At 38.8% G+C, this 25,504-nt stretch overlaps 2 protein-coding genes across 4 annotated transcripts in view; one reads left to right on the top strand and one right to left on the bottom strand.

Moving 5' to 3' along the window:
- Positions 1 to 4,752, top strand: part of LOC129248383 (ATP-binding cassette sub-family C member 4) — a 54,503-nt gene extending 49,751 nt beyond the window's left edge. For 2 of the 3 annotated variants that reach the window (XM_054887925.1, XM_054887917.1), the window contains exons 9-13: positions 1,896 to 2,250; positions 2,328 to 2,558; positions 2,621 to 3,153; positions 3,218 to 3,378; positions 3,453 to 4,752. In XM_054887925.1, the coding sequence (XP_054743900.1) occupies positions 1,896 to 2,250; positions 2,328 to 2,558; positions 2,621 to 3,153; positions 3,218 to 3,378; positions 3,453 to 3,717 (1,545 nt within the window). In that variant the 3' untranslated portion in view covers positions 3,718 to 4,752. The remainder of the gene's footprint in view (positions 1 to 1,895; positions 2,251 to 2,327; positions 2,559 to 2,620; positions 3,154 to 3,217; positions 3,379 to 3,452) is intronic. The other variant, XR_008582615.1, reaches the window with a different exon arrangement.
- Positions 4,753 to 18,551: 13,799 nt separating this feature from the next.
- Positions 18,552 to 25,504, bottom strand: LOC129248499 (uncharacterized). Its single transcript, XM_054888072.1, has 7 exons — positions 25,192 to 25,504; positions 23,803 to 25,121; positions 23,577 to 23,703; positions 22,855 to 23,515; positions 20,719 to 22,794; positions 19,699 to 20,663; positions 18,552 to 19,567 (listed from the first exon to the last, which is right to left on the bottom strand). The coding sequence occupies exons 1-7, from the start codon at positions 25,312 to 25,314 to the stop codon at positions 19,106 to 19,108; spliced, it is 5,733 nt and encodes a 1,910-aa protein (XP_054744047.1). The 5' UTR covers positions 25,315 to 25,504; the 3' UTR covers positions 18,552 to 19,105.

The following is a 25,504-nucleotide window of genomic DNA, read 5'->3' as shown; positions in this document are numbered from 1 at the left end:
AGACGTCACAACACGTGGTAAACTGCATTAAAATTCTGACTAAAAGTTTTGAACTTTTATAATTATTTGCCGAATATTTATGAACTTTGTACAAAGTTTGAAATTTGCGTTGTATGGTTTTTTGTTGCAGATTGAGCTTTATTTTTATAAGAAGATATAATTGTATATATATATATATATATATATAATTGGGGCGTACATCCTGTTTGGATGTTTGGCCCAGCTTCTCCTCTTATTTGTGGCGTGCGTCTTGTTATTGTTCCACAAATGGAGGGAGCTACAGTTTAAAGCCAACTCCGAACGGCAGATATTTTTTATGAGGAGCTTTTTCATGGCAGAAATACGCTCGGAGGCTTGCCATTGCCTGAGGAGGGGTGGCCGCTATTAAAAAAAATGTTTCTTTCATTTTGGTGTTTCACCGAGATTCGAACCTACTTTCTCTCTGAATTCCGAGTGGTAGTCACGCTCCAACCCATTCGGCTTCGGCGGCCGCCAAGAAGATATATATAAGTATATATACAAATAAGTACGTATGCATGTAAGGGATGGTCCATATAGTGGTTCCTTTTTACAAATTAAAAAAAAAAATTAACAAAAAATAAATTTCTTTCTGTTTATTATTGGGCTATTCAAATTCCATTATTTGTGGAATAGTATATTATTCACCTCGGCTGGCTTCCCAGTGGGAAATACCGCTAGACCCAGTTTTCGATGACCTTGGTGGCGATTTTTGGCTCTATCTCACTAATGGCTTACTCGATATTCGCATTAAGGGCCTAAATCGTTCAAATTGATTACGCACTTGCCATCAATCCTTAACAACAACGCACAAAAAAGTCTAACAGCGTCAAATCGAAACTCAGAGCTGGCCAATTGCCATAGCTTAGACGGCTAATAACACGATTACCGAGCTTGGTGCACAAAAGATCGTTTGTGGCGTTTGTTACATGGCATGGCGCCCCACTCTAAAAGATGGTCCAAGTCCATGTCTTCAATTCTGAAAAAGATGATTTTTCATTTTAGGCTTCACAAAATTGATTTTGGAATTCAGTTTGCAATATTTTCCAAAGTTGTTCCAGAAGAAGAATTCCAAGAAATCGACTTATGATTTCTTTCGTTCCGCGGAGATATGGTACTGATTTTCAGTGAAGATTTTCAGCGGGTAAGAGCTGCCACTGTTAAAGTAACATATTATTGAAATAGAAAACTTTATGGGTCACCCTATATTTAATGTATGCAGCATAACGAGAAGAAGGCAAGGCTGCAATTCTTTTTTTTTCGTTTGCTTATTGTTTGAGATCGGCAAGTAAGTTTTTATATAAGTATATTTTGGCACGCTTAATCCCACCTTCTCGGTCCGGAAATTTGAAATTTTGCGCTTCTAAAGAAGAGATTTACATTTAATTGAATTTTGACCCCGTAAAAGCGGTCCCAAAAATACCCGAGTAGTCATTTTTATGAGTTTTGCTCATAATAATTTGCAATTCAATCGTTAGCGCTGGACCTTAAGGGGTTAGCCCCATTTTATTCAAAAGTGCTTACTTTTTTTAGAACGTTCATATTGTTATTGTTATTGCAGTGTAAGATTCAAGCTCGAATTAGGAGTATACGTGGAAAATCTCTACGAAATAAGGGAGTATAAAAACGCCCAAAAACACATTTTCACGGGTTCTTACTTCCAATTTTCCCAAAACTACGACGTGATAGGCTCTTTTGGACCACAGAATCGTAATCCATAATACAATAACAAAAAAAAAAATACGTCTAAATCTATGTTTTTTGAGGTAATGGCAACTTGACATCCCTATAGAACTAATTTTAAAGCATATTTTAAGTCCAAATAATACATCCAATTGCTCACTCACATCACTTATTTTTTCCACTCTTCCATACAGATGACCGTCTTCCGTGGCTACCTCTTCTTCAAAATCTGCATGCATGCTTCCAAAGTGCTACACGATCGTATGTTCGGCAGCATACTTCGTGCGACGATGCGTTTCTTCGACACAAATCCCTCCGGTCGGATTTTGAATCGTTTCTCCAAAGATATGGGTGCCATTGATGAATACCTACCGAAGGCTATAATGGATTTCATACAAATTGCGCTGGTCATGTTTGGCATATTAATTGTAATCACTATAATCAATCCCTTGCTGTTGGTGGCTATTTTGATAGTGGCTATCATCGATTATTGGGTGTTGCAATTGTATTTACGACCATCGCAGGATCTTAAGCGCTTGGAGGGCATATGTGAGTATGGGGATGGGGGGCTCAAATAAAAACATTATTTTGATTTGTTTTTCATTTGTTTATCTTTACTGCTTTAGGTCGCAGTCCTGTATTTTCGCATCTCTCAGCAACACTCACCGGCATTGCAACGATACGCGCGCGCGAATTGCAAGATATTGTGGTGAAGGAATTTGACAGTCTGCAGGATGTGCATAGCGCAGTGTGGCAGCTGACAATGGCCTCGAATACGGCGCTGGGTTTGTGGTTGGACTGTGTCAGCTGCTGCTTTCTTACCGCGGTGACTTTCAGTTTCACGTTGCTTGACAGTCGTAAGTGCTAAATAAATCGAATACATACAGTAGTTCATACTTATGTATCTATCGTCATTTAGAAACATTCAGCGGCAACGTGGGTTTGGCCATCTCTCAAGCCATGATTCTCACTGGCATGGTGCAGTACGGCGTGCGTCAAGTGGCCGAATCTTTGCAGCAGATGACCAGCGTGGAGCGTGTGCTGCAATATACCGAACTCGAACAGGAATCCGAAATTACCAAGTTGCCTCCGAGCAGTTGGCCCACACACGGGCAGGTAGAATTCAAGGACTTGTCGCTACGTTACGATCCTAACAATCCACCAGTTTTGAAGCATTTGAATATTACCATCGAACCCAGCTGGAAAGTGGGCGTTGTGGGACGTACAGGCGCCGGTAAGAGCTCGCTTATAGGTGCACTCTTCCGCCTCTCAAATCTCGAAGGTGACATTCTCGTCGACGGCATTGAAACGGGTAGTATTTCGCTGGAGGTGCTGCGTTCAAAAATTTCGATTATACCACAAGATCCAGTGCTTTTCTCCGCTACCATACGCTACAACTTGGATCCGTTCGATAAGTATGGTGATGCTGATTTGTGGCGCGCGCTAGAAGATGTATGTAAAATGGCTGCATGCCACAATTTTTTTTTGTAAATTATCAAGCTTAAATGTATTTTAGGTTGAACTGAAAGGTGCCATACCGGGCTTGGACTACATGGTGACACAACGTGGCAGCAATTTCAGTGTGGGCCAACGTCAGCTGCTGTGCTTGGCGCGTGCCATCTTACGTAATAATAAAGTGCTGGTACTAGATGAGGCCACCGCTAATGTGGATCCACAGTACGTATTGAAACAAGTTTGATTTTTTAAATAACATTTAGTTATTTTGTCTGCACCTTTTTGTGCTCACCCAGAACTGATGGTCTCATACAAACCACCATTCGTACCAAATTCAAGCACTGCACTGTGCTGACTGTAGCACATCGTCTACACACAGTCATGGATTCGGATCGTATACTCGTTATGGATGATGGGCGCGCACGCGAATTCGACATACCGCATTTGCTGCTGAAAAAACACGGTGGCGCATTGCGACAAATGGTGGACGCTACTGGTGCTGAAGCGGATGCACTAAAGAAACTCGCCAGCGAATCATATAATAAGATGCAGCGCGCGTGAGTTGAGGGTGTAAGTGTGGTCTCGCAGAAAAGAAATTCACGCAGGCACACCGGCACACACTTGTAGGAGGTGCCTATGCAGCATTTGGATGTGTTGAAATGTGAAAGAAAGTGGGTTTACAGATGAGTGGAAGTGAAGAAGTAGAGTAGGTTATGAAATTAAAACTGCCTTTATCAAATGGTATCTTGTTTTGGGAAGTTTACCATTAGTATGCATAAAATTAATCAAATCAAAGAAAGCACTGAAATATGCAACTACACACCGTTTGTTTTTTTAGCTAAGTTTATTTTTTTAACCCTTTTCGTTTTATTTCTCGTATTTTAAAGCAATTTTTAATGTAACTTTTGACATTTTAAGCAAATGGATATATCCTGTCAACATTTTTTTTATTTCGACAGATCTATTCTGCACTTTTACAACATTTTTTTAGTATTTCGAGGACAATTCGTCCCCTTAGTATAACAATAGCCTATGTGCTCATAGGCTATTATTTTTTTATTGAATTTTTGGATTCTCCATCGTCGATTTTATATGTGGTCAAAATTTTGTCAAATTCTAGTTCCACAAAGTGGGTCAAAACGTCAGTCAAAAAATAATAAATATTAACGACATAACGAGATTTGAGTGAGAGCTACTTTCGACAAAAAGTTTGAAATTCATTTTCTCAAAACATCAAAAAATTTATAGGCTATTTTAATACTAAGGGGACGAATTGTTACCGATAATTTAGTTACCGCTATTTTAAGTGGCTTGGAGGCTCGGGAATAACGCCAAACCGTCGGTGTTTATTTAAATTTTGGAATTAAGACAAATCTGTAAAAATCTACTTAAACAATTAGAAATATTTAGTCTTCTTTTGAATTGAAAACGCCTTCAAACTTTATTCATTTCATAAATTTTGCTCTAAGAGTATTATCGGCAATCATGATTCAATTATTAAAGGTTTGCTCACTAGTGACATTCAATTTTTGACACTCCCTTACAAAAGGTTGTATTGAAGAAGGTGCATAAAAAGGAAAAAATTAAATCCTTTTAGTAAAAATTTGCTACCATTTTAGTATTTTGTTACTTAAATGGAAACAAACTGCGAACGGTTTAAAAAATAAATTTTAATTAATATTTAATAATGGTATAGATAGAAGTGATTAGCGGAAATTGCCAAGTCTAATATTAAAACAAGAAATTATTTCACATAATCCAAGATTTTATTTTGTGAATTAATCTTTAAATTTAAAACCAATCGCGAAGTTTCGCCAATATGAAACTATATTGTTAAAAATAAATAAATAATTGGCACGTACAATTCTGTTAGGTGTTTCGCCGAGATCTTCCTCCTATTTGTAGCGCGCGTTCCACAATTGGAAGGCCCTACAGTTTTAAGCCGATTCGGGTAGATGGTTTTTTATGAGAAGCTCTTTCATACTGGTACTGTGCTTTTCTAAGCCTCCTCTGGACACTTCATCCATCCATAGGAAGGTGGGCTCATTGGAAACAAGTTCTGACAACTTTTTTATAATGAGGTCTGCAATGTAATCGATTGCGTCGGGACTATTCAATAATTCTGTAACTCTTTAGCAAACGCTAGCTCTTTGCAAAACATGAGTTCCATTTAAATCACCACATCATAAGAAAAAAAGCTTTGTAAATTCTCCATCTCGATCTCGGATTGCGTCAAATACTCTATCATGTCCTGACTTAAGCGGTATGTATTCCATGTCATACTATCATAGTCCTGAACATACCGATGAAAACTCTTGAGCGAGTTGTTGGTCGTAAGCAGTCCATTTTGAAAATGAAATGTTTTTTCTACAAATTTTACTTTTCCTCCACTTTTAGTCAAAGTTTCTAGAGCTAGCAACCCAGTGTCTTGCTAAGGGAGCCGATTTGTTAAGAGGGAATGAGAAAGCTGCTTACTGAGCAAACCTTTTATTATTGAATCATGATCGGCAATAAAATGTGTAGCATCTGTGATTCGGCGGACGCTGTAGGCAAATGGATTGCATAAAATTTGCGAAAATTCGACAAATTTTCATCAAAATTTCAAACTTTTTACTCAGAACTTTTAGAAAAATTTCGAGTATGCAGCGTTAGTGGTCATTTTGGTATAATAAAGTGCAAGTTGCAAGTAGACAAAAAATCGGGCTGATTTTTGAGTATTTTTTTTGGATTTGGTCTTGTGCATTTTCTCTACTCAAAATTTTTTTTATACGGAAGAAAGCACCCAACAACGTCAGCAGAAAAAACCTCATAGATTTTTGAACTAAATACTTGAAACTTGTACCTTATTATACCAAAAATTAATGGTCTGTAGAACTGCATATTTGAAATTTTTCTAAAAACTCTAAGTAAAAAGTTTGAAATTTTTATAAAAATTTGCCCATTTTCTATAAATTTTATAAAAAATTTGAAACTTTGATTTATATGCTAGTTGTTGTAGGATGCACAATATTTTTATAAAAATTAATTGAAATTATGCAATAAATAAATAAAAAGGCAAAACTTATCAATATGCGATGTACACTTTATTTTGAAGCAGACAAGCTTCTAAACGTAGGTTTCACCAACTTTTTTCATACATATTAGATGCTACTTTCCAAGAGAGATGTCCCTTCCTCTTTTTAAAATAATTTAATATTTAATATGATGAAGTAAGATAGCATTGATAAAATCTGTATACATGGCGCATCTCAGAAATATGACGTATGAAAATTTCATTTTTTATAGAAAGCGTCATGCTCCCTTTTCCATTAAGTACAATTTTTCTCCATTGGTATGGAATTTATAACATCTGCCTTACACCAAAGCTCAGTACTCTATCACAAATAATTTCAGAGACATGCAGTATGCAAATTTAAGTTAGTATGGTCACTAAGCGTCATAACATTTTTTTTTTTTTGCCTAAGACATTTGGAAGCCCTTGCAGAATCCATACCCAAAATTTCAACAAAATTGGTTCTCAAGTTTTGTGAACAGACTGGCAGAAAAATGGCTTTCAAAATATACACTCCATTAAATTACTATAGTAAATAATTAAGACTAATTGACAAGCTTTAACAATTTACTTGTCTTTCATTTTTCTTTAATAATTTTTTTATGGAAATATTGTTCATTGTTCTACATATAAACCCAAGTTTCAACTTTATTCAAATAAAATTAACTAACACTTTTTAATCGGGACCTGTAGAAAAACTTCGGCCGTTAAATCTTGTTATAATAAAGTGTAAGTTTCAAATGGCTCAAAAATTGCGCTGATTTTTGGCAATTTTTTTCTGGCGGGCTTTCCTCCTTCTTTCAAGGAGAAAGAATTCAAAAAGAAATGATAAATTTCTCAAAAAAAAAGTTCTAATATTACGTCAACTTATTAACAAAAGGGTGATCAGTTTGGAGGCATTGGATTTTAAATTGGAATAACCGAATATTCAAATTAATTGTGCAATCTTTGTTATTTTTGTGTAGAATCATTCATGACATTATTTTTTAAAGATAATCCCTTTCAAATATTGGCCGCAACTCCGCCATAATTCTGATGACCGAATTAAACATCAATGTTGAATGACTCACTGGAGGACTTTCGTCGGTATCTCGTGAATAACTTTGGTAATGTTGGCTTTTAATACCTCAATCGAAGCTGGATTATCCACAAAAGCATTTGGATTTCACATAGCCCCATATATAAAAGTCCAAAAGTGTGATATCACACAATCTTGGTGGCCAAGCCCCTGCACAGTGGTCCGACCAGAAGGCGTTGGCGGACAAAATTCAAAAACTCATTTAATTAAGCTGAAAATATATATTTAGGGGTTTTAAGGATCAGTGATGACGAATCTGTTTTTAGTTTTAGCAAATTTTAAATTCATTGAATACTAATTATAAATACATTTTTACTTCCGTAATTAGCTGGTGAGCTCATTTTTACATTTTTCACGACCCCAGAGAGTACCACGTGGAGGTTTACGGTAAAGTTATTCTCTCCTAATTTTTTTTTTGTTTTTAGATTTTTTTTATTTTTTATAAATTTTTTTTTTTTTTTTTTTTAATTTAAAAATTTTTTTAAATTTTTAATTTTTTTTTTATTTTTAATTTTTAATTTTTTTTTTTTTTGTTGTAGTTGTTGAATTTTTTTTTGATATTTAGTTGTTTTTTTGTTTTTCATTTTTAATTTTTTTTTTATGATTCAGAATCCTCGGTTTCTGATGAGCTGTTTTCTGAGGCTGGATCATTTTTCAAATTTAAAAGCGCAAGAACCTTTTTTGAAAATGGTTTTGGCTTGTTTTTCGGAACCTTAGTTTTTGATATTATAACTACATCTGCTAAAACTAACTAACTATCAGCTAAAGCTTCATCGCTGGTATAAGAGGTAAAAGTTTTAATGGGCTTAGGAATGTCTTCAACCATTTTAGAAGCTTGTGCTACATGTCTCACTAAAATTGCACCCTGAACGTTACCTTCTGAACGCAAATTTACTGATGCAGCATACCCAATTCAGGCCCGCTTGATTTACGTAAATTCTCTACTTTACGTCTCTTGGAACGTTGTGGAGATCATGGGCTTCAGTTTCCGGCATGAAAAATTCGTTTATCATGGCGCGATAGCGTTCGCCATTCACTGTTACATTGGCGCCAGTCTCGTCTTTGAAGAAATATAAATTAATGATTTCTCCAGCCAATAGCCCGCACCAAACGGTTGCTTTCAATGGATATAATGGCTGTTCTTGAATGGCTTCGGTTTGCTCTTCATCCCAAATACGGTAATTTTGCTTATTGTCATAGCCATTAAGCCAAAAATGGGCCTCGTCGCTTACACCATAAGTTGGTCTGAGCGCGCGATGAACACTTTTCACAGAGCGTCGATTATCGTAATACAATTTTACGATTTGTAAATGTTGTTGAGGCGTAAGTCTGCCTATGATGAAATGTCGATGAGTACTGAAAAAAATTATGTACTTAGTTTGACAGTACGCCCGCGTGATCTGTAAAAAAAACCGTATTTGAAAAAATACCTCAAATCTGTTCACCCTTATTACGTCAAATTCACTGAGGAGTGTTTGGCGCAACCTTCTATACAATCTCAAGCCTGCTATTATTACTTGCTGAAACATTTTCACCATACGCTACGCTAGCACTGCGTTAAAGTTGCAATTACAATGATTATCATTGCTATATCGTCGGCCGGGACGCAAAGTGCCGAAACGAACAATTTTCGGTAACAAAATTTGCCTCGTACAAAATCTATGTTAATGTGAAGAATAGGCCTGTAAGAAACGAATTTCAATACTAATTCATACTGCCCTAAAATCTCGTTTGACAATAAAATAAATAAATAACTAATCGTTATAGTATAGTGTAAAAGTGGTTCGCGCGTAGACATGGATATCTTAAAATTTAAAATTAAGTTCGAAAAAATTACAATTTCTCACTAGACTAATAAGGGTATTTTGAAAGCGTGACGAAATATTTAAGGAATTTTTTCCCATTATAATGTGAACGTGAGATACATTTGAAAATACAGGTTTTTATTATATACAGTGTAACCTCTTTTAACGGACACCACTATTAGCCGGACACTTCCCTTGGGTGCACATTTTTCCTATACCAAGTCTTATGTACTATGGGAGAAGTTACCCTGTCTTGAGTGGACACTTCTCTTAGACGGACAAAAGCTGGCTGCCCAAGGTAGGTTTCGCTTTTTTTGTTAGATTTTTTTTTGTTTTTAAAATTTTGTTTTGAAAAATTTGCTAGGAATCGTTCTGTGTAATCCTCAATAATCCGATATCAATTAAACGTTTGGGTTCAAAACTTTTGTTTTTGAATCGTTGAATAAATATAATTAATTTATTCTTATTTGTAATTGAAAAAAAAGGAAACAAATAATCAAAAGTATTTTGGAAATGTATAGAGAAATGTAGAAAGAGCCTTGATTACTTTACTTACAAAGGCAATTTATCATAAATTCAGTTTCAAATATACGAAATAGTTTTACGCAGCACAAAATGTGAGTTTTCGAAAAATGTATTTAAAAAGTTTATTAGGTAATTTATGTATATGAATTTTATTCGTGTTAAACATATACCAATGCTTTCCATTACAAATAGCATTTAGCAATGCAAATATTTTCGAAAATCTCAAAAAAAAAGTCTTGCCTTAAGAGCTATCCACATATGTATGTAAAGGGTGGTTAAATTTCAAGGGCCGATGTTGAATGTGGACCACACCTAAACGTCAACAACACCGTTGGACTTCTTTCTTTGGGGTTATTTGAAGAGAGCTAAAGGGTGAGATAATTCGGCACATTAACGGCATAGAACCTCAATTATGCCTCAGCGTCATCGAAAATTTGGACCATCGGATGGAGGTGTGCCGCCGAGGTCGCGGCGGCCATTTGACCGATATTTTATTCCATACGTAATTGAGCCGTACCAATATTATCATAATAAAGAAAAATGACAATAACTTCCTAAAAAAATTAATTTTATTTAAAATCAACACCGGCCCTCGAAACTTAACCACCCTTTATAATAATTTTGAAAAGTTGAAACACATTTTATTTCTTGTGATGACCTGAGTTCGTATTTTATAATACAATTTTCAATTTACTTTAGTCTTTCTGAAAAAAAAAAAAACATAAAAATCAGGGTGGCAAAAAAACAGTTTTTTCTTCTTGATGTTACCCCTTCCCCATAAAAAAATTTTTTTTCTTTGCGATGTTACGCCTTCCTTCACAAATGTCTAAAATTTATAAAAATGTTAAAAATCAAAAGAAAAAAAAATGTTTATCTTTATTTTTTTTTTTTGTTTTAGTATCATTTTTTGGACATTTGTGAATAAAGGAGGAAGAGGGGATTAAATAGAATCTGTAAACATTTTATACATAATTTATGGAAAAGTACGTTTTTCGCCTTCTGATTCAATGATAATTTTCAAACCGTTGACAGCACGCGCAAATATTAAATAAACAAATACAATTAAAAAAATAAAATTAAAAAATAAAAATAAATACATAAATAAAAATTAAAAATAGAAAGAAAAAAAAAATAAATAAATAAAATAATACAAAAGTAAAGTAAAAGAAAATAAATATATAGAAATTAAAAAAAAGTGCTTACAATTTTTCGCCATTCAAAAAACTTGGGGGAGTAGCGTCAAGAAAAACACTTTTTAGGTCATCTTAAGAGAGGCCTCTTATCAGTGGCTTCAAAAAAAGGTGTTTTTTCTCAATTTTTTTTCGAGGCGAAAAAAGCGACCCACAGGAATAATCTTTTGCATTTATTTGAAGGCATGATTGAAGAATAATAAACAATTTTTTAACATAAGTAAAAAAACAAAATGGCGGACACAGCTTCTCGTTGCGCGCTAGTAAAACGGCGTGTAAGATTGCGGTCGTAGTTTTCACCTGAAACACAAAAGAAAAATATTGCCTTATTCAGAAGGTTTTCCCGCATATAATAGACTACTGTTGTATAAAAATATGAAAAAAATGAACACACAATTAATTATTGAAAAAAGTGCTTTTTTTCGTTATTTTTTTTTTTTTTTTTAAGGTGTTAAATAATATTAAAAAATTAATTTTTTTTTTGTATTTTATTAGTTCATTAGTTGCGCACTTTAATTATCTTTATATAGATTATCGGTTAATGATAACTTATCGGTGAAACGATACCTTTCGTCGTTTTTTTTTTTTAATCTTACACGCTATATTCAAAAACATGGTTTTGAGAAAACGTGTTTCAAAGTTTTCAGAAGGTAGACAGTATACTCACACGAGGGACGGTACACAGGTCTGTAAATCCGAAATCACTTTGAATTCCGCTATAAAATTTTGAAGGCATATTCTCCTATAATATTATACAGTAGGTTCTATTTTTATGCGGTAGATACGTTCCGCAAGAAACAGCATAAAAAAAACAGCATAAAAAAAGCTAATAGTTCTATAGTAAAACTATAGGTACGTTTCAAATGCTAAAATCGCATAAATCTGAAATAATGTAATAAAATCGCATAAAAAAGGGCACTAGTCTCATATTATAACTATAGATACGTTCCATAGACCGCATGAATCTGAAATAATTAAATAAAATCGCATAAACAAAATATTGTATTTTTGAAAATTATATCTTTATTTAAGAAACGTCAGAATCGAAAAATAAATTTAAGTCAGAAATAGAATCAGACAATACCCACATGTTGCGCGTTCGTTTAGGATTTGGCGTAAAATCACTTTCGTCACTTTAGGAAATGTACACGTCTCTTTGATCTAGTTATGCAGGCGGTTCCATACTTGTAGGGTTAGCATTTCTGATGTAATCTGTGATGAGTTTTTGCTTAGCTGGTTTAGAATCTTGTTTATATGTACAATTCCCGATAGGTCGACATGTATTTTGTAATTAATATAAAAAAACCGCACTATTTCAAAACCGCATAAAAAAAGCCGCATAAAAACAGATTTCAGTAAAAAAAATTGATTTTTTGAAGCCGACTGATAAGAGGCCCCTCTTAATGTACATATGTATATATTTTTATAATATCACAAGGTGAAATATTATATTACAAGATGAAATCCCAAATTGCATTGCAACAGGGAATATTTTTATTTAAAACTTGAAAACGCGACTTTTTAAACGTAATATCGTTTGTTGGTGATCTACGAAGAAAGAAATAGAATTTGAATTTAAAAAATATATGTAAGTGTCACCTTGGCTCGAAATTCTTTTAGCTCATTTTACTAGGTCCAATAATCGTAATGTAAAATACTCACAAATTTATTGCCAAATTACTCAAACTATCAACTAACTATCTTCTACTCTACTTCCCACTCGGCGCGCATTTCACACTGAGGAACGCTGCAAATCGAACTTCACAATCATTTACAACTCAAAATGTAGCATTCTAGAATTTTATAGTAATTTTTAACTGTACTATACTTACTTAGTACTTATATGAATGTACGTAAATATTATGATTTTTTTTATAAATAAACGATATTTATATCTTCTGCTCAAATATGAACGAGACGTGATCAATAAAACGGTCCGCGGATGACATATGGCAAAAATAATTTTTTTGTTTTTTGGTAGCACTGTTATAAGCTTACATGGCAAATTTCAGCGTGATATGTCACATAGTTTGTTTTCTGTGCTACTGTAAACAAGTCAAGCTCTTCGTTCTTCGAATTCTCTTTTATGACTTCAATTGTCTCAAAATGTTTTCCACGGAGCGGCAACTTGAGCTTGGGAAACAGGAAAAAGTCACATGGAGCCATATCAGGCGAATACGGTGCTTGCGGAACGATATTAACATTATTTTTGTTCAAACAATCGCGAACAAGACGTGATGTGTGAGCTGGTGCATTATCGTGATGCAAGAACCATGACTTGTTGTCCCACAATTCCTTCCTTTTAAGACGAATGTTCTCGCGCAAACGCTTTAAAACGTCGAAATAATATTCAGCGTTAACCGATCGGCCTTGTGGAAGGAACTCCGAGCACAATTTCCTTTACTTTTCCGATGTTTTCGTCGTTTACTGATGTTGCTGGACGACGTTCATGAGGCAAGTTTTCAAGCGATGTACGGCCCTCTTTGAACGTTTTGTACCACTGGAAAACACGTGCACGCGATAGAGCAGAGTCCCCATAGGTTGTCTGCAACATTTTTAAGGCGTCTTTGTTCAACTTGAATTTCCATCGTTAAATTCGAAGAACACACTCGAGCTTGACTTGTTTACAGTAGCACAGAAAACAAACTATGTGACATATCACGCTGAAATTTGCCATGTAAGCTTATAACAGTCCTACCAAAAAACCAAAAATTTATTTTTGCCATATGTCATCCGCGGACCGTTTTATTGATAACGTCTCGTTCATATTTGAGCAGAAGGTATGTGTACTATGTACTTATATGTACGTATGTACTGTAATTTTAAACCGCAAAATAGCTTTAAGTGTTAATCATGTCATTTTAAAGAAAACCTGTTACTTAAAGGTGTATTTTTTATAACGTGAGTGTACTGCAATGACTTTTTCTCAAATGTATGACCCTTTTTTCTTTCAATCAATTTTAAATTTAATTATAAAATAAGTAATATTACGTTGTTGAAGTGTGAATTGTTATACAGCAGCTTATTTCCATTGAAGGCTAATCATAGTTTATGTTTAACTGCAGTTCAATGACCAAATTTTTGTGCACTTATTGTGTATCAAAGCTTGTAAATCCTCTTTCAGAGTAGAGTTAACCTAACCGAAAATGTTAAATTTATATTAGCAGTGATGCCATACTTTCAGTTGTAAACATTTTTACAGAATAGCTACAGGCGCGCCCGAAATAGAAAAATGTGTTTTTTTTATTTTTTACATAAATATATATTTTTTATAATAAATGTAGCCAATACTCCTAATTTACGGAACTTACAAATACTGAGGAAGCAAATCAAAAAAATCAAGCAGCATAAACTTTATATAAAAACACAGACAGTTCTGGGATCTATTGTCAGCAAACATCTAATGTAAACAAAAATTATAACACTGTTGTGTGCACTGATGCGCGCGGATGTAATAACCTGGTTAACTCCATTCTAATGAGAAGGTTTGGCATTTGCGGAACTTAAATAACAGAGCTCTTAACACTATCGTTAAGCCTTTAGTGGATAAAGACTCTATATTACTCAACAGTTTGTGAGGGGCATACAAACATGTCTATTAAAAGCACTACCAAAGCCTTTTGGAAGAATTTTTTGTTTTTCAAAATTTTTAAGAGCAACTATTTTGTAAGCTCGACTACTGTCGAAATGTGTACTTTAGATCTATAAAAAAATTTCTTACTTATTTTAAAAATTAATTTTTCCAATATTTCCATGTGGTTATTAAAGTAAATTATGTAAAAAAATGTTTAAATGATTTTGTAATTTACAAATAGTGTAAAATATTGCTAGCTTAAGTCTAGTACTAACTTCAAAGACGTGAAATTTCGCCAGCAACATGCATTTGACTTGCTAGCAACATTAATTGGCGAATGAGAAGAAACGTCAAATGTATGAGCAGCGTCCCAGAAGCAATTGGCAAATCTTTTGCAATTAATGCACATACATACATATATTGTATATTGACACAAAAAATATAAAGAAGATTTACTTGCACTCTTTGCGAAGACGCTTCACTTAAAAATGCCATATCTTTGGAGTATTCAAACTCAGGGCACTTCAATCGCAAATGAACTGCCAGTTTTCGCTCATTTTTAAATGACATGAGCATTTTGAATAGGTGTGCAAATATGTTGGTGGCAAGTTGCGCGGTACTTTCACGTCCTGAACTGAGTTCTACTTTGCCGTGGGATACATACGAAATTTCACGGAAATGAAATTTGTATGGATTTTGACCGCCATTTCACGTTCAACACGATCTTAATACTATGCTTTAGAGTGGAAAGCTGTAAATTCGCGTATTCCAAGCTGAAACAACTCCAAAAGAGATCGATTCCACAATGTTGATGAAATGGTTTTTATTTTTTTAATCATTTCTTTTTTTTTCATATCTAAAAGCATACGAAATCTTTTTTTAATAAATTTAGTCATTTTTATACTTGTATAAATTTACTTTGTCAGTTTTATAAAATAAAATAAAAATAAATAAAAGCAATCAAATATAAAAACAAGCCATTATGTAAATAATTCAGCGTTCTACTGTAAATCGGTTAGTTATTCATGGATAATAAAAGCGTTCAGAAAAAACTGTTATTTTCAGGAAACAAAAATATTTCAAAGAAATGGTCTGCGACGACAAACAATGTTGCTAGCAGCTGCTGCCAGATCTACCAGGTGTGCAGCAAGATTTACCAGGTGTGCCGAAGTGGAAAGGTAGTGACAACAAACATTGTTGTTAGCAACAGACTGCCAGATCTACTAGAAAGCAAGCGACGACAAACAATGTTGTTAGCTGCATGCTGCAAGATCTACCAGAAGTGCAGAAGTGGAAAGCAAGCGACTTGCTAGCGGCTGCTGCAAGATCTACCAGGTGTGCAGAAGTGGAATGCAAGCGACGACAAACAATATTGCTTGCTGCATGCCGCAAGATCTACCAGAAGTGCAGAAGTGAAAAGCAAGCGACTTGCTAGCGGCTGCTGCAAGATCTACCAGGTGTGCAGAAGTGGAAAGCAAGCGACCACAAGCAATGTTGTTAGCTGCATGCTGCAAGATCTACCAGAAGTGCAGAAGTGGAAAGCAAGCGACTTGCTAGCGGCTGCTGCAAGATCTACCAGGTGTGCAGAAGTGGAATGCAAGCGACGACAAACAATATTGCTTGCTGCATGCCGCAAGATCTACCAGAAGTGCAGAAGTGAAAAGCAAGCGACTTGCTAGCGGCTGCTGCAAGATCTACCAGGTGTGCAGAAGTGGAATGCAAGCAACTTGCTAGCGGCTGCTGCAAGATCTACCAGGTGTGCAGAAGTGGAAAGCAAGCGACTTGCTAGCGGCTGCTGCAAGATCTACCAGGTGTGCAGAAGTGGAAAGCAAGCAACTTGCTAGCGGCTGCTGCAAGATCTACCAGGTGTGCAGAAGTGGAAAGCAAGCGACTTGCTAGCGGCTGCTGCAAGATCTACCAGGTGTGCAGAAGTGGAAAGCAAGCAACTTGCTAGCGGCTGCTGCAAGATCTACCAGGTGTGCAGAAGTGGAAAACAAGCGGCGTCAAACAATGTTGTTAGCAACAGACTGCCAGATCTACCAGGTGTGCAGAAGTGGAGAGCAAGCAACTTGCTAGCGGCTGCTGCAAGATCTACCAGGTGTGCAGAAGTGGAAAGCAAGCGACTTGCTAGCGGCTGCTGCAAGATCTACCAGGTGTGCAGAAGTGGAAAGCAAGCAACTTGCTAGTGGCTGCTGCAAGATCTACCAGGTGTGCAGAAGTCGAAAGCAAGCGACTTGCTAGCGGCTGCTGCAAGATCTACCAGGTGTGCAGAAGTGGAAAGCAAGCGACTTGCTAGCGGCTGCTGTAAGATCTACCAGGTGTGCAGAAGTGGAAAGCAAGCGACGTCAAACAATGTTGTTAGCAACAGACTGTCAGATTTACCAGGTGTGCAGAAGTGGAAAACAAGCGACGTCAAACAATGTTGTTAGCAACAGACTGCCAGATCTACCAGGTGTGCAGAAGTGGAGAGCAAGCAACTTGCTAGCGGCTGCTGCAAGATCTACCAGGTGTGCAGAAGTGGAAAGCAAGCGACTTGCTAGCGGCTGCTGCAAGATCTACCAGGTGTGCAGAAGTGGAAAGCAAGCGACTTGCTAGCGGCTGCTGCAAGATCTACCAGGTGTGCAGAAGTGGAAAGCAAGCGACTTGCTAGCGGCTGCTGCAAGATCTACCAGGTGTGCAGAAGTGGAAAGCAAGCAACTTGCTAGCGGCTGCTGCAAGATCTACCAGGTGTGCAGAAGTGGAAAGCAAGCGACTTGCTAGCGGCTGCTGCAAGATCTACCAGGTGTGCAGAAGTGGAAAGCAAGCAACTTGCTAGCGGCTGCTGCAAGATCTACCAGGTGTGCAGAAGTGGAAAACAAGCGGCGTCAAACAATGTTGCTAGCTGCATGCTGCAAGATCTACCAGGTGTGCAGAAGTGGAAAGCAAGCGACTTGCTAGCGGCTGCTGCAAGATCTACCAGGTGTGCAGAAGTGGAAAGCAAGCAACTTGCTAGCGGCTGCTGCAAGATCTACCAGGTGTGCAGAAGTCGAAAGCAAGCGACTTGCTAGCGGCTGCTGCAAGATCTACCAGGAGTGCAGAAGTCGAAAGCAAGCGACTTGCTAGCGGCTGCTGCAAGATCTACCAGGTGTGCAGAAGTCGAAAGCAAGCGACTTGCTAGCGGCTGCTGTAAGATCTACCAGGTGTGCAGAAGTGGAAAGCAAGCGACTTGCTAGCGGCTGCTGCAAGATCTACCAGGTGTGCAGAAGTGGAAAGCAAGCGACTTGCTAGCGGCTGCTGCAAGATCTACCAGGAGTGCAGAAGTGGAAAGCAAGCGACTTGCTAGCGGCTGCTGCAAGATCTACCAGGTGTGCAGAAGCCGAAAGCAAGCGACTTGCTAGCGGCTGCTGCAAGATCTACCAGGTGTGCAGAAGTCGAAAGCAAGCGACGACAAACAATGTTGCTAGCTGCATGCTGCAAGATCTACTAGGTGTGCAGAAGTGAAAAGCAAGCGACTTGCTAGCGGCTGCTGCAAGATCTACCAGGTGTGCAGAAGTGGAAAGCAAGCGACTTGCTAGCGGCTGCTGCAAGATCTACCAGGAGTGCAGAAGTGGAAAGCAAGCGACTTGCTAGCGGCTGCTGCAAGATCTACCAGGTGTGCAGAAGTCGAAAGCAAGCGACTTGCTAGCGGCTGCTGCAAGATCTACCAGGTGTGCAGAAGTCGAAAGCAAGCGACGACAAACAATGTTGCTAGCTGCATGCTGCAAGATCTACTAGGTGTGCAGAAGTGGAAAGCAAGCGACTTGCTAGCGGCTGCTGCAAGATCTACCAGGTGCGCAGAAGTGGAAAGCAAGCGTAGATCTCTTTCTCCATACATCAACAGCACTGGATGACAGATGGTTTTTCTTGCTTTAAGTTTTGTAACTTTTCAAGTTGTCTGCATTAGTGTATCAAAACGGTGCTGTAGTACTGCTTGTACTGTACATAACATGGAATCCATAATCCATTAAACGATAATCACATCGACTTTGTATTCTGACGAAAATTGGCCGAAAAAATCCGCCTTTCATATAACAATAATGTGCAGCATAGTTGATGCTTTAATTTAATTAGGTCACTGTTTTTTAAGTAAATATTCTAAATAATAATATATTTATTTTTATTTTTATTTTATTTTATTTTCTATATCATGCGGCTTACAATTTCTTTTCGTCTTTATTATTTAACAGTAAAATGGGATGCCTTTAAAAACATTTGCGTCTAAAATACACCAAACTAAATTAGACTAATTAAAAACCACATCTGTATGCAATCTCGACTATCAAGAAGCACAGTACAGTAGGTCCTTTAAAAACGTTATACATGCAATTGTTATAAAATCTGTAACAAATAGGCCTTTATACCAATAACAAAATGACTTATTTCTCTACTTAAATATATGGATCTTTATATTTTTGTATATATAAATATTGTATATGTATGTGAGTGTTTTTCTAATTGTTGCCCAACCCTTTAGTGCATTTATGAATAATTGAAAATTTGTCTAATTCTTGAAAAAGATAAAAACATGGCGACAATTGAACACATCTCGTTAGCGAGAAGATTTATGTGACTATATGTATGTATATAACTTTCTACAAACATATGCATGATGTTGTTGTTGCCATATCATATATCAATTATGTCGTGAGCACTTTTGAGAAAAGCCGCTGGAGTTACAGACCTTGAACAAATACCAAAAATCACGCATTAGTTTGCCGTAACATTCTGTTGCTCTTCCATAGCTTTCCGAACTTTTTTCTGCCCCGCTGGTGTGGTATTCCGCGGGTACGTGCGTGTTATTGACCGTTCAAAGAATCGCACCGATGAAATACCACTTTCACCAGAGAAGAGTTGTGACGGTGTATTGCCATCACTGCTAGTGCTACGACCGCCGCTACTGTGTGTATGCGACGGATTGGAATGTGTCACCGGCGTTGAGGTCTTTTGCCTGTCTAGCTGATTGCTGCCGCAATTATTAGTGCGCGGTGTCATGGTATCAATGATGGATTGGAGAAAAATGCTGCGTAATGAATCGTCTGTTGGCGTAGACGAACTCGAGGAGCTGGCGTGCTTAAGTAGCTCTTTAGTCAGAAAGTCACGCAAGTTCAGTGGACGTCCAAAGTCACTAACGAACTCGCAATCGCTGGAGCGATGCGGACTGCGTCGAGACTGAAAAGTAAGGGATGTGATGGGGAAATTTTATAAATATATTTTTATATAATGTTTTAAATTGAAGATTTGGAAACAGCTGTTTAAAAATTTAAAATTATTTAAAACAAACAAAAATAATTGGAACTTACGCTTCGACTGTGTCGCGTTGCGTCCTGCGTTGCTGTGGCATTAGGAGGCATACGTTTTGTAGGGCTGATCTTTGACTGCTGTTGATCTGACGTATTTTGTGGCGATGCTGCCGCTTGTGCGGGCATAGGACTGCTCCTTGAGTGCTGCCTATCTGTTGCGCGCAAAGGACTGTGCGCTGGTGAACGCACTCTAGTGTGTTGCTCAAATTGCACTTCTTTTGCGCTAATGTTTACCGCTGGCATTCGTTTGGGACTTTCGCCGCGTAGCGTCTTGTCCGGTGAATGTTGACGACTTTTACGCAATGCATCCACATCTTTTCTTGGACTACCACGCTGCTGTGCACTTAGTTCTACGCTGCCACCATCAGCATGCAAAACACGCTCAGGACTAGATGAGGTGTTACTGCGACCCACCGCTTCTGCTTTCTTTGTACGCGCACGCATCGTTGCTGGCCATCTCATGCCCAAACTGAATAACTGACGCTCAAATTCGCTAGATCCATTCTCCGAAGTGGATGAAAGCTTCTCAATGCCGCTTTCTGTGGTGAAAATGCGTGAATTATCATGCGCATGCTCAGCGTTCACGCGCTCTCTTACTGTAGAAGAGAAAATCTCCTCTTTTGCTTTGGCAGTGCGGAAAGAATGTTTTAGTATTTGCCGACGCCGCAACTCTTCTTCGATGTTAATTGATTCGGATTCGGTTTCGGTGTTAGTGTTCGTGCGTGAATCGGTGATATTTTCAAGACTGGCGCTATTGAGTAACTCGCCGCTTGCTGAATTGGAAATCATTTGGCGCATATACTCTTGACGAGAGGGAAAAGCTTTAATGGAGAGATTCGCTACGCGTAGACAGGCTATGAGATCTTCGATGGTCTCGGGTGATTGGCTTTGTTCGACGCCTTCCTGATGTGCGCTCAAATTGCGCAAGTAGGCGGAGAGTGTTGGGAATTCTCGATAGTCAGGCACTGCAATAGTAAATTAAATGTATGGAGCTCAATAATTACCAAACATTTTACTCACCAGCGCCTTCTTGTACAGCACGAAGATTTGCGATCAACGACTGGAATTCTTGATGTATGCGCAGGCTGGTGTCGGTACTCATTTGCGTGACGTCTAAATTCATTTCACGCGCATATTCTTCGAATGTAGGGAAAGGTAGTGGTTGCAAATGCCTACTGCGGGATGCCTCTGTGGCTCCGCTAGCTGCTGTCACTCTGGCTGATCCTGCTGCTGTGGCATTAATGCGCGATGTGACCGGTGTGTCGACCTCTATGATGGTGGAAAGTTCATGTGCCACCTCATCTTCAGCAAGTTTGGGACTGTAGCGTTGCATAGTTGGCGGTGGTCGGCTTTTGCGCACTGCACCTTGAGAGCTTGGATGTGTTGTGCTAGTAGACGCTTGCGAAGGCGGTTCGATATCCTGCGCGGTTTGTGGCCGGGAAATGGATATGCCGCTATCACGGCTAATACCCGTAGGTTTGTGCTTCTCAAGTGGTACCGAGCTGTCCAGCGCTGATATCCTTTCACCGGATGTAGCAGCAGTTTGCTGTCCCAGCATTTCTTGCGGTGTATAATCGATAGAAGTTGTTGGTTGGGTTGTGAGCACATTACGATTGCTACTACCGCTACTTCCGCTGCTACTGACACTTGTATTCCTTTCGGCATTCGAGGCGTTTGAACGTCGGCGTGTGCCATCCGGCAATTCGATATATTCGGTTGAGTTGCGACCCTCGCTAACCGAACTGAGTGTGACCTCCATGAGACGCTTCTTCTCTGTGCGAACCTTTTGTATGAGATCGGTCAGCTCAGCGATGCGTTGTGTGCAGTTTTCGGTGAGTTGCTCATAACGTAAAATCTGATTTTCGGCACGGCGATCTTCGGTAGATACCGATATATCACTTGTTTGCGGGGTCTTCTTAAGCACCGCACTCGCGTGCTCCGAAGTTATATGCTTTTGATTCGCATCCTCTTGTCGCTGTTGTTTTTGTTGCACTACATGAGTAGCAGCGGGTGTAGACTGCTCTGTGGTTGCTCGTTGCTGCGGGCGTAGTGTCGGTGCATTTCCCGTGACGGCGGCGCTGGTGTGCGTATCTGGCTGTCGCGTTGCCGACGCCTCGTGACGACTCTCACGCTTGCTACTTTCATCGTTCTGACGCTTCTGTGCTAAACGCCTTCTTGCGTGGCTACCTGCTGGAGCGAGCTGCTTCTGTTCGCTTTGGGCCTCATTTCGCCGTTTTGCTAGCGATTCCTTTAGCGGTTTTTCTCCCCTACTTTGCTTCTCTTTAAGAAGTCGTTGCTGCCAAACCTCCTCAAAAATTCTAATGCTACTTTCCAGGGTAGCATCACTTTGTGTACGCAACGTATCTTCCAACTCACTAAGAAATGTGCGATTCTCTTCAATGAAGCGATTTACACGCTGAATCCGTTCCTGGGAGTCTACCAGATCAACAGTGGTACCGGTACGATTCGAGCTGATGTTCATAACAGAAGAAGAGGGCGTATCTATATCGGAAGAGCTGACGCCTAGTGCGCGTACGGAATTACGCGACATACCCAGCAGTCGCTGGATATAGTGCGCTATAAGCGGATTTAAGCGCGCCTTGTGTTGAGTTGACGTTGTTTGACGTGCAGTGACTTTTCCATCGCCAGCTGATGGTGGTAGGTCGTCGGTGATAACAGTCGAACCATTTTGGGCCACTATCGTATAATCTTCAACCTCCTCTCCATCCTCCTCCTCTTGATCTAGTTCTAAGCGATCTACCAACGCGTCCATCTCATTGCCAATATGTGACGGTAGACTGCGATAAGAGGTCGAGTTCGAATCGTACGAATTTTGGCGAATAATTTTCCCCAACTTGACAGCAGTGGTACCTTCTTTCTGATTTTGTTGCAGTCTCTCTCGCAAGCCACTCACTGATCGTTTAGCACCCAATTTCTTTGTCGGAGTTTTAATAAGTGTGGAAAGTTTACGCGGGCTTTTTGTTGACTTTTTCACTTTCGATCTACCCTGGCGGCCGCTGTCATTCTTTAGCTTTATTATGATTTCCAGTGGTTTGTTACCCGTCGCTAGCACCCTACACTCCTTTCCATCGGACTCTGTTGAAGAGCAGAATGGTTAAATATCTAAAATTGGGCCAATCATTTTTTTGTACTTACGTTTTATATTGCTATCCTCTCGTTTGTCTCTTTTACCTGTAATGTTCTGTGGCAGTTGCTGTTGCATTTTGCATAATTCCCGAAGTTTCTGCTCTAATAGAGCTTCTTTTTGCTCTACACCATGCAAATGCTTTTCCATTGGTGATCGCCTGCCATTACCATAATCTGCGTCATTGGTGAGTATACGCTCACGCTCGCGACGAACATCACTTACACCATTTATAACCTCCTGCACGCTTTCACCACTGCCACTCTTGCCGAGCTCTTCACATAAGGCTTTTCGTAACTTTTCAATTCGCTGTAGTAAATTTTTTAAATGTTCCTCTTTTTGTGCATCCTGCCTTGGCTGCCCACCTGCGCACTTATTAAGATCGTCGCGTATTTTTTGCTGTTGATCATCAACGTAGCCGAGTAATATGGAGTTGCAGCTACCGGAAGAGCTTGTGCTATCAATTTGATCAATTGCGGGAGGTGCGCCCAAATTTAAAGCATCCCCGTCGGTAGTGGCATGCTTTTTACTGGCGACTCGAGTTTCCTGTCCGCCAATTTCTGGGCAGGTTATAATTGCCGGACGTAAAAGCAATTGTTCTACGGCAGAGTTGCGTTTTTGTTCGATGCGGGCAGCTCGACTCTCGTATAACTGATGATTTTGCAGAACGGTCTGAAGGACGAATATAATTGTGTGTCGGTAATTTAATTCAGATAAATATGTATACACTTACATCTGGCGGATTCAGCAGATCCGGATACTGTTGCGATAGCGCATCTAGCTTCTCAGTAAGCAGCTGACAATCACGTTTAACCTGTTCGCGCTCGAGTGCTTTGCGGCCACGCTCTTCTGATCGGGATCTGAAAAAAGAAAGATTAGTTGAATGCGCTTTAGTATATTTTATTTAAATACAAAATCAATTTCTTATTTTTAGCCACACAATTTGTCCACCTACTCACCGCATGCGCTCCCTTTCGTGCTCCCTTCTTTGTTCTAACTCACGTTCCATTTCTGCTCGCTCCCTAGCACTCGGCTCGCTACGTTCCCGCACGCTGGGCTCATGCACCAGACCGTCTGTAGGATGTGGATAATCCCGTGCATACTTATTGTTGTAGTCATAGGATTGTACACGACCCGTACTACTTTCACGTGTACTTTTCCCCATATCACGTTTACTACCACTGTCCAATGTCACCGTGACACCTGAAATTGTAGCTTGAATGCCTCTAGCCGTATTTCCAGATGCACTGCTTTTTCTTGGAGATTTTTGAGGGGAAGTGCCCGACGTAGCTGCGAGTGAAGGTGGTGGTGGTCTGGATGGTGATCGTGATTGGGACCCGCTAGTATTACTTTTGCTTTTTATGAGCTGCGAAACTTGTGTGAAACGTGGTTTAGGTACTTTTGATGCAGCTTGACTGTTTGTTTCTGAACTCATCGTTGCAGTTCTATCCTTTAGCGAGGACCGTTTAGATTTTTCAGTTTTACTATCACGCACAACGTGACTGAATTGGCGATTACTTTCTGTGTGTTTGTCTTTTATTTCACCAGCTGTTATGGTCACTGAATCATTGCTATCCACACCAATATCTACTATTATAGCCGGATTTTTACTAAGTACCGTTTTTTTGTTGGGTGGCAAAGTTTGTTTCTCATTATCTTCTTCGTCAGTAAGGGTTGATGAAAGTGTTGACGAGGAGGAAGAGCTAATGCAAGGACACTTAATTGATTTTGGACAGGGACATATTACCACTGATTTTGTGGTTCGACTTCTAGCAGAATAACTGTCTTTATCTCGCTCTATATCATCGCTACTCTCTTCACTATCCGACTCGCTTTCTGCGCTAGAGCAATGACACATTGAAGTTTGTTCTTTCGAACAAATTTTTCGCTTATGTTTTTTCGGAGCCTTCTTCGTCATCGTGCTCTTAATGAGCACATTTGGTGTCTGTGTACCTGCAGTTTGTAGTATTTTCTTTGTAGTTTGTGGTCGTTTCATTCCTAGTCGCTCGTACGTCTTCCTTTTGAACTGTTTGCGCTCCTGCTCTTGAGCCGTTTTCCGTTCCGCCAGGGCTTCGTTCTCCAACTTTGCAGCTGTGTGCGCTGTACCAATTTCAAAAATTGCCTGTCGGTAGTCATTATTTTTTTGATCTAAAACATGGTGTCGCCAACATTCAAGTTCCTTTGCTTTAATAGCTTCCAGATTTCTCAACTGCCTCTCCTTCTCGGCAGCTACGTCATTGCGAATTTTGCGCGCCAAATTTTTAGACTCTTCACGGACCTAGCCATTAAATAAAATGTGTTAAATTTTGTCACATTGACATACATAGGCACATATATACACCAATTACCTCCAGGAGTCGTTGTTTTCTAAGTTCACATTCCAGCTGCTTTTTGACACGCACGGGGTCATCTAAAATGCTTGGTTTACTGCATGTCTTAAATTTTCCATTCACAGTAATATTCACGGACATATTTTTTAGCGCACACTAAATACGCCACAATTTTCTACCACAAATGCAATAGGTTGTTTTTTACTTTATTCAAATCAAATAAAATTAATAACGACAACAAAACAAAAGCGCAGACGCGAAAATATTACTTCAGTTGTAAAGTGCCCAGCTAGCAATTTTGGAAATGAGCTCATGTAAACAGAAGCATTTT

The sequence above is a fragment of the Anastrepha obliqua genome, chromosome 1 (genome assembly GCF_027943255.1).
Source record: "Anastrepha obliqua isolate idAnaObli1 chromosome 1, idAnaObli1_1.0, whole genome shotgun sequence".
Classification (NCBI taxonomy): Eukaryota; Metazoa; Arthropoda; class Insecta; order Diptera; family Tephritidae; genus Anastrepha; species Anastrepha obliqua.
Note: the sequence above shows the minus strand (reverse complement) of the source record. Positions and strands in the feature narration are given on the sequence as shown.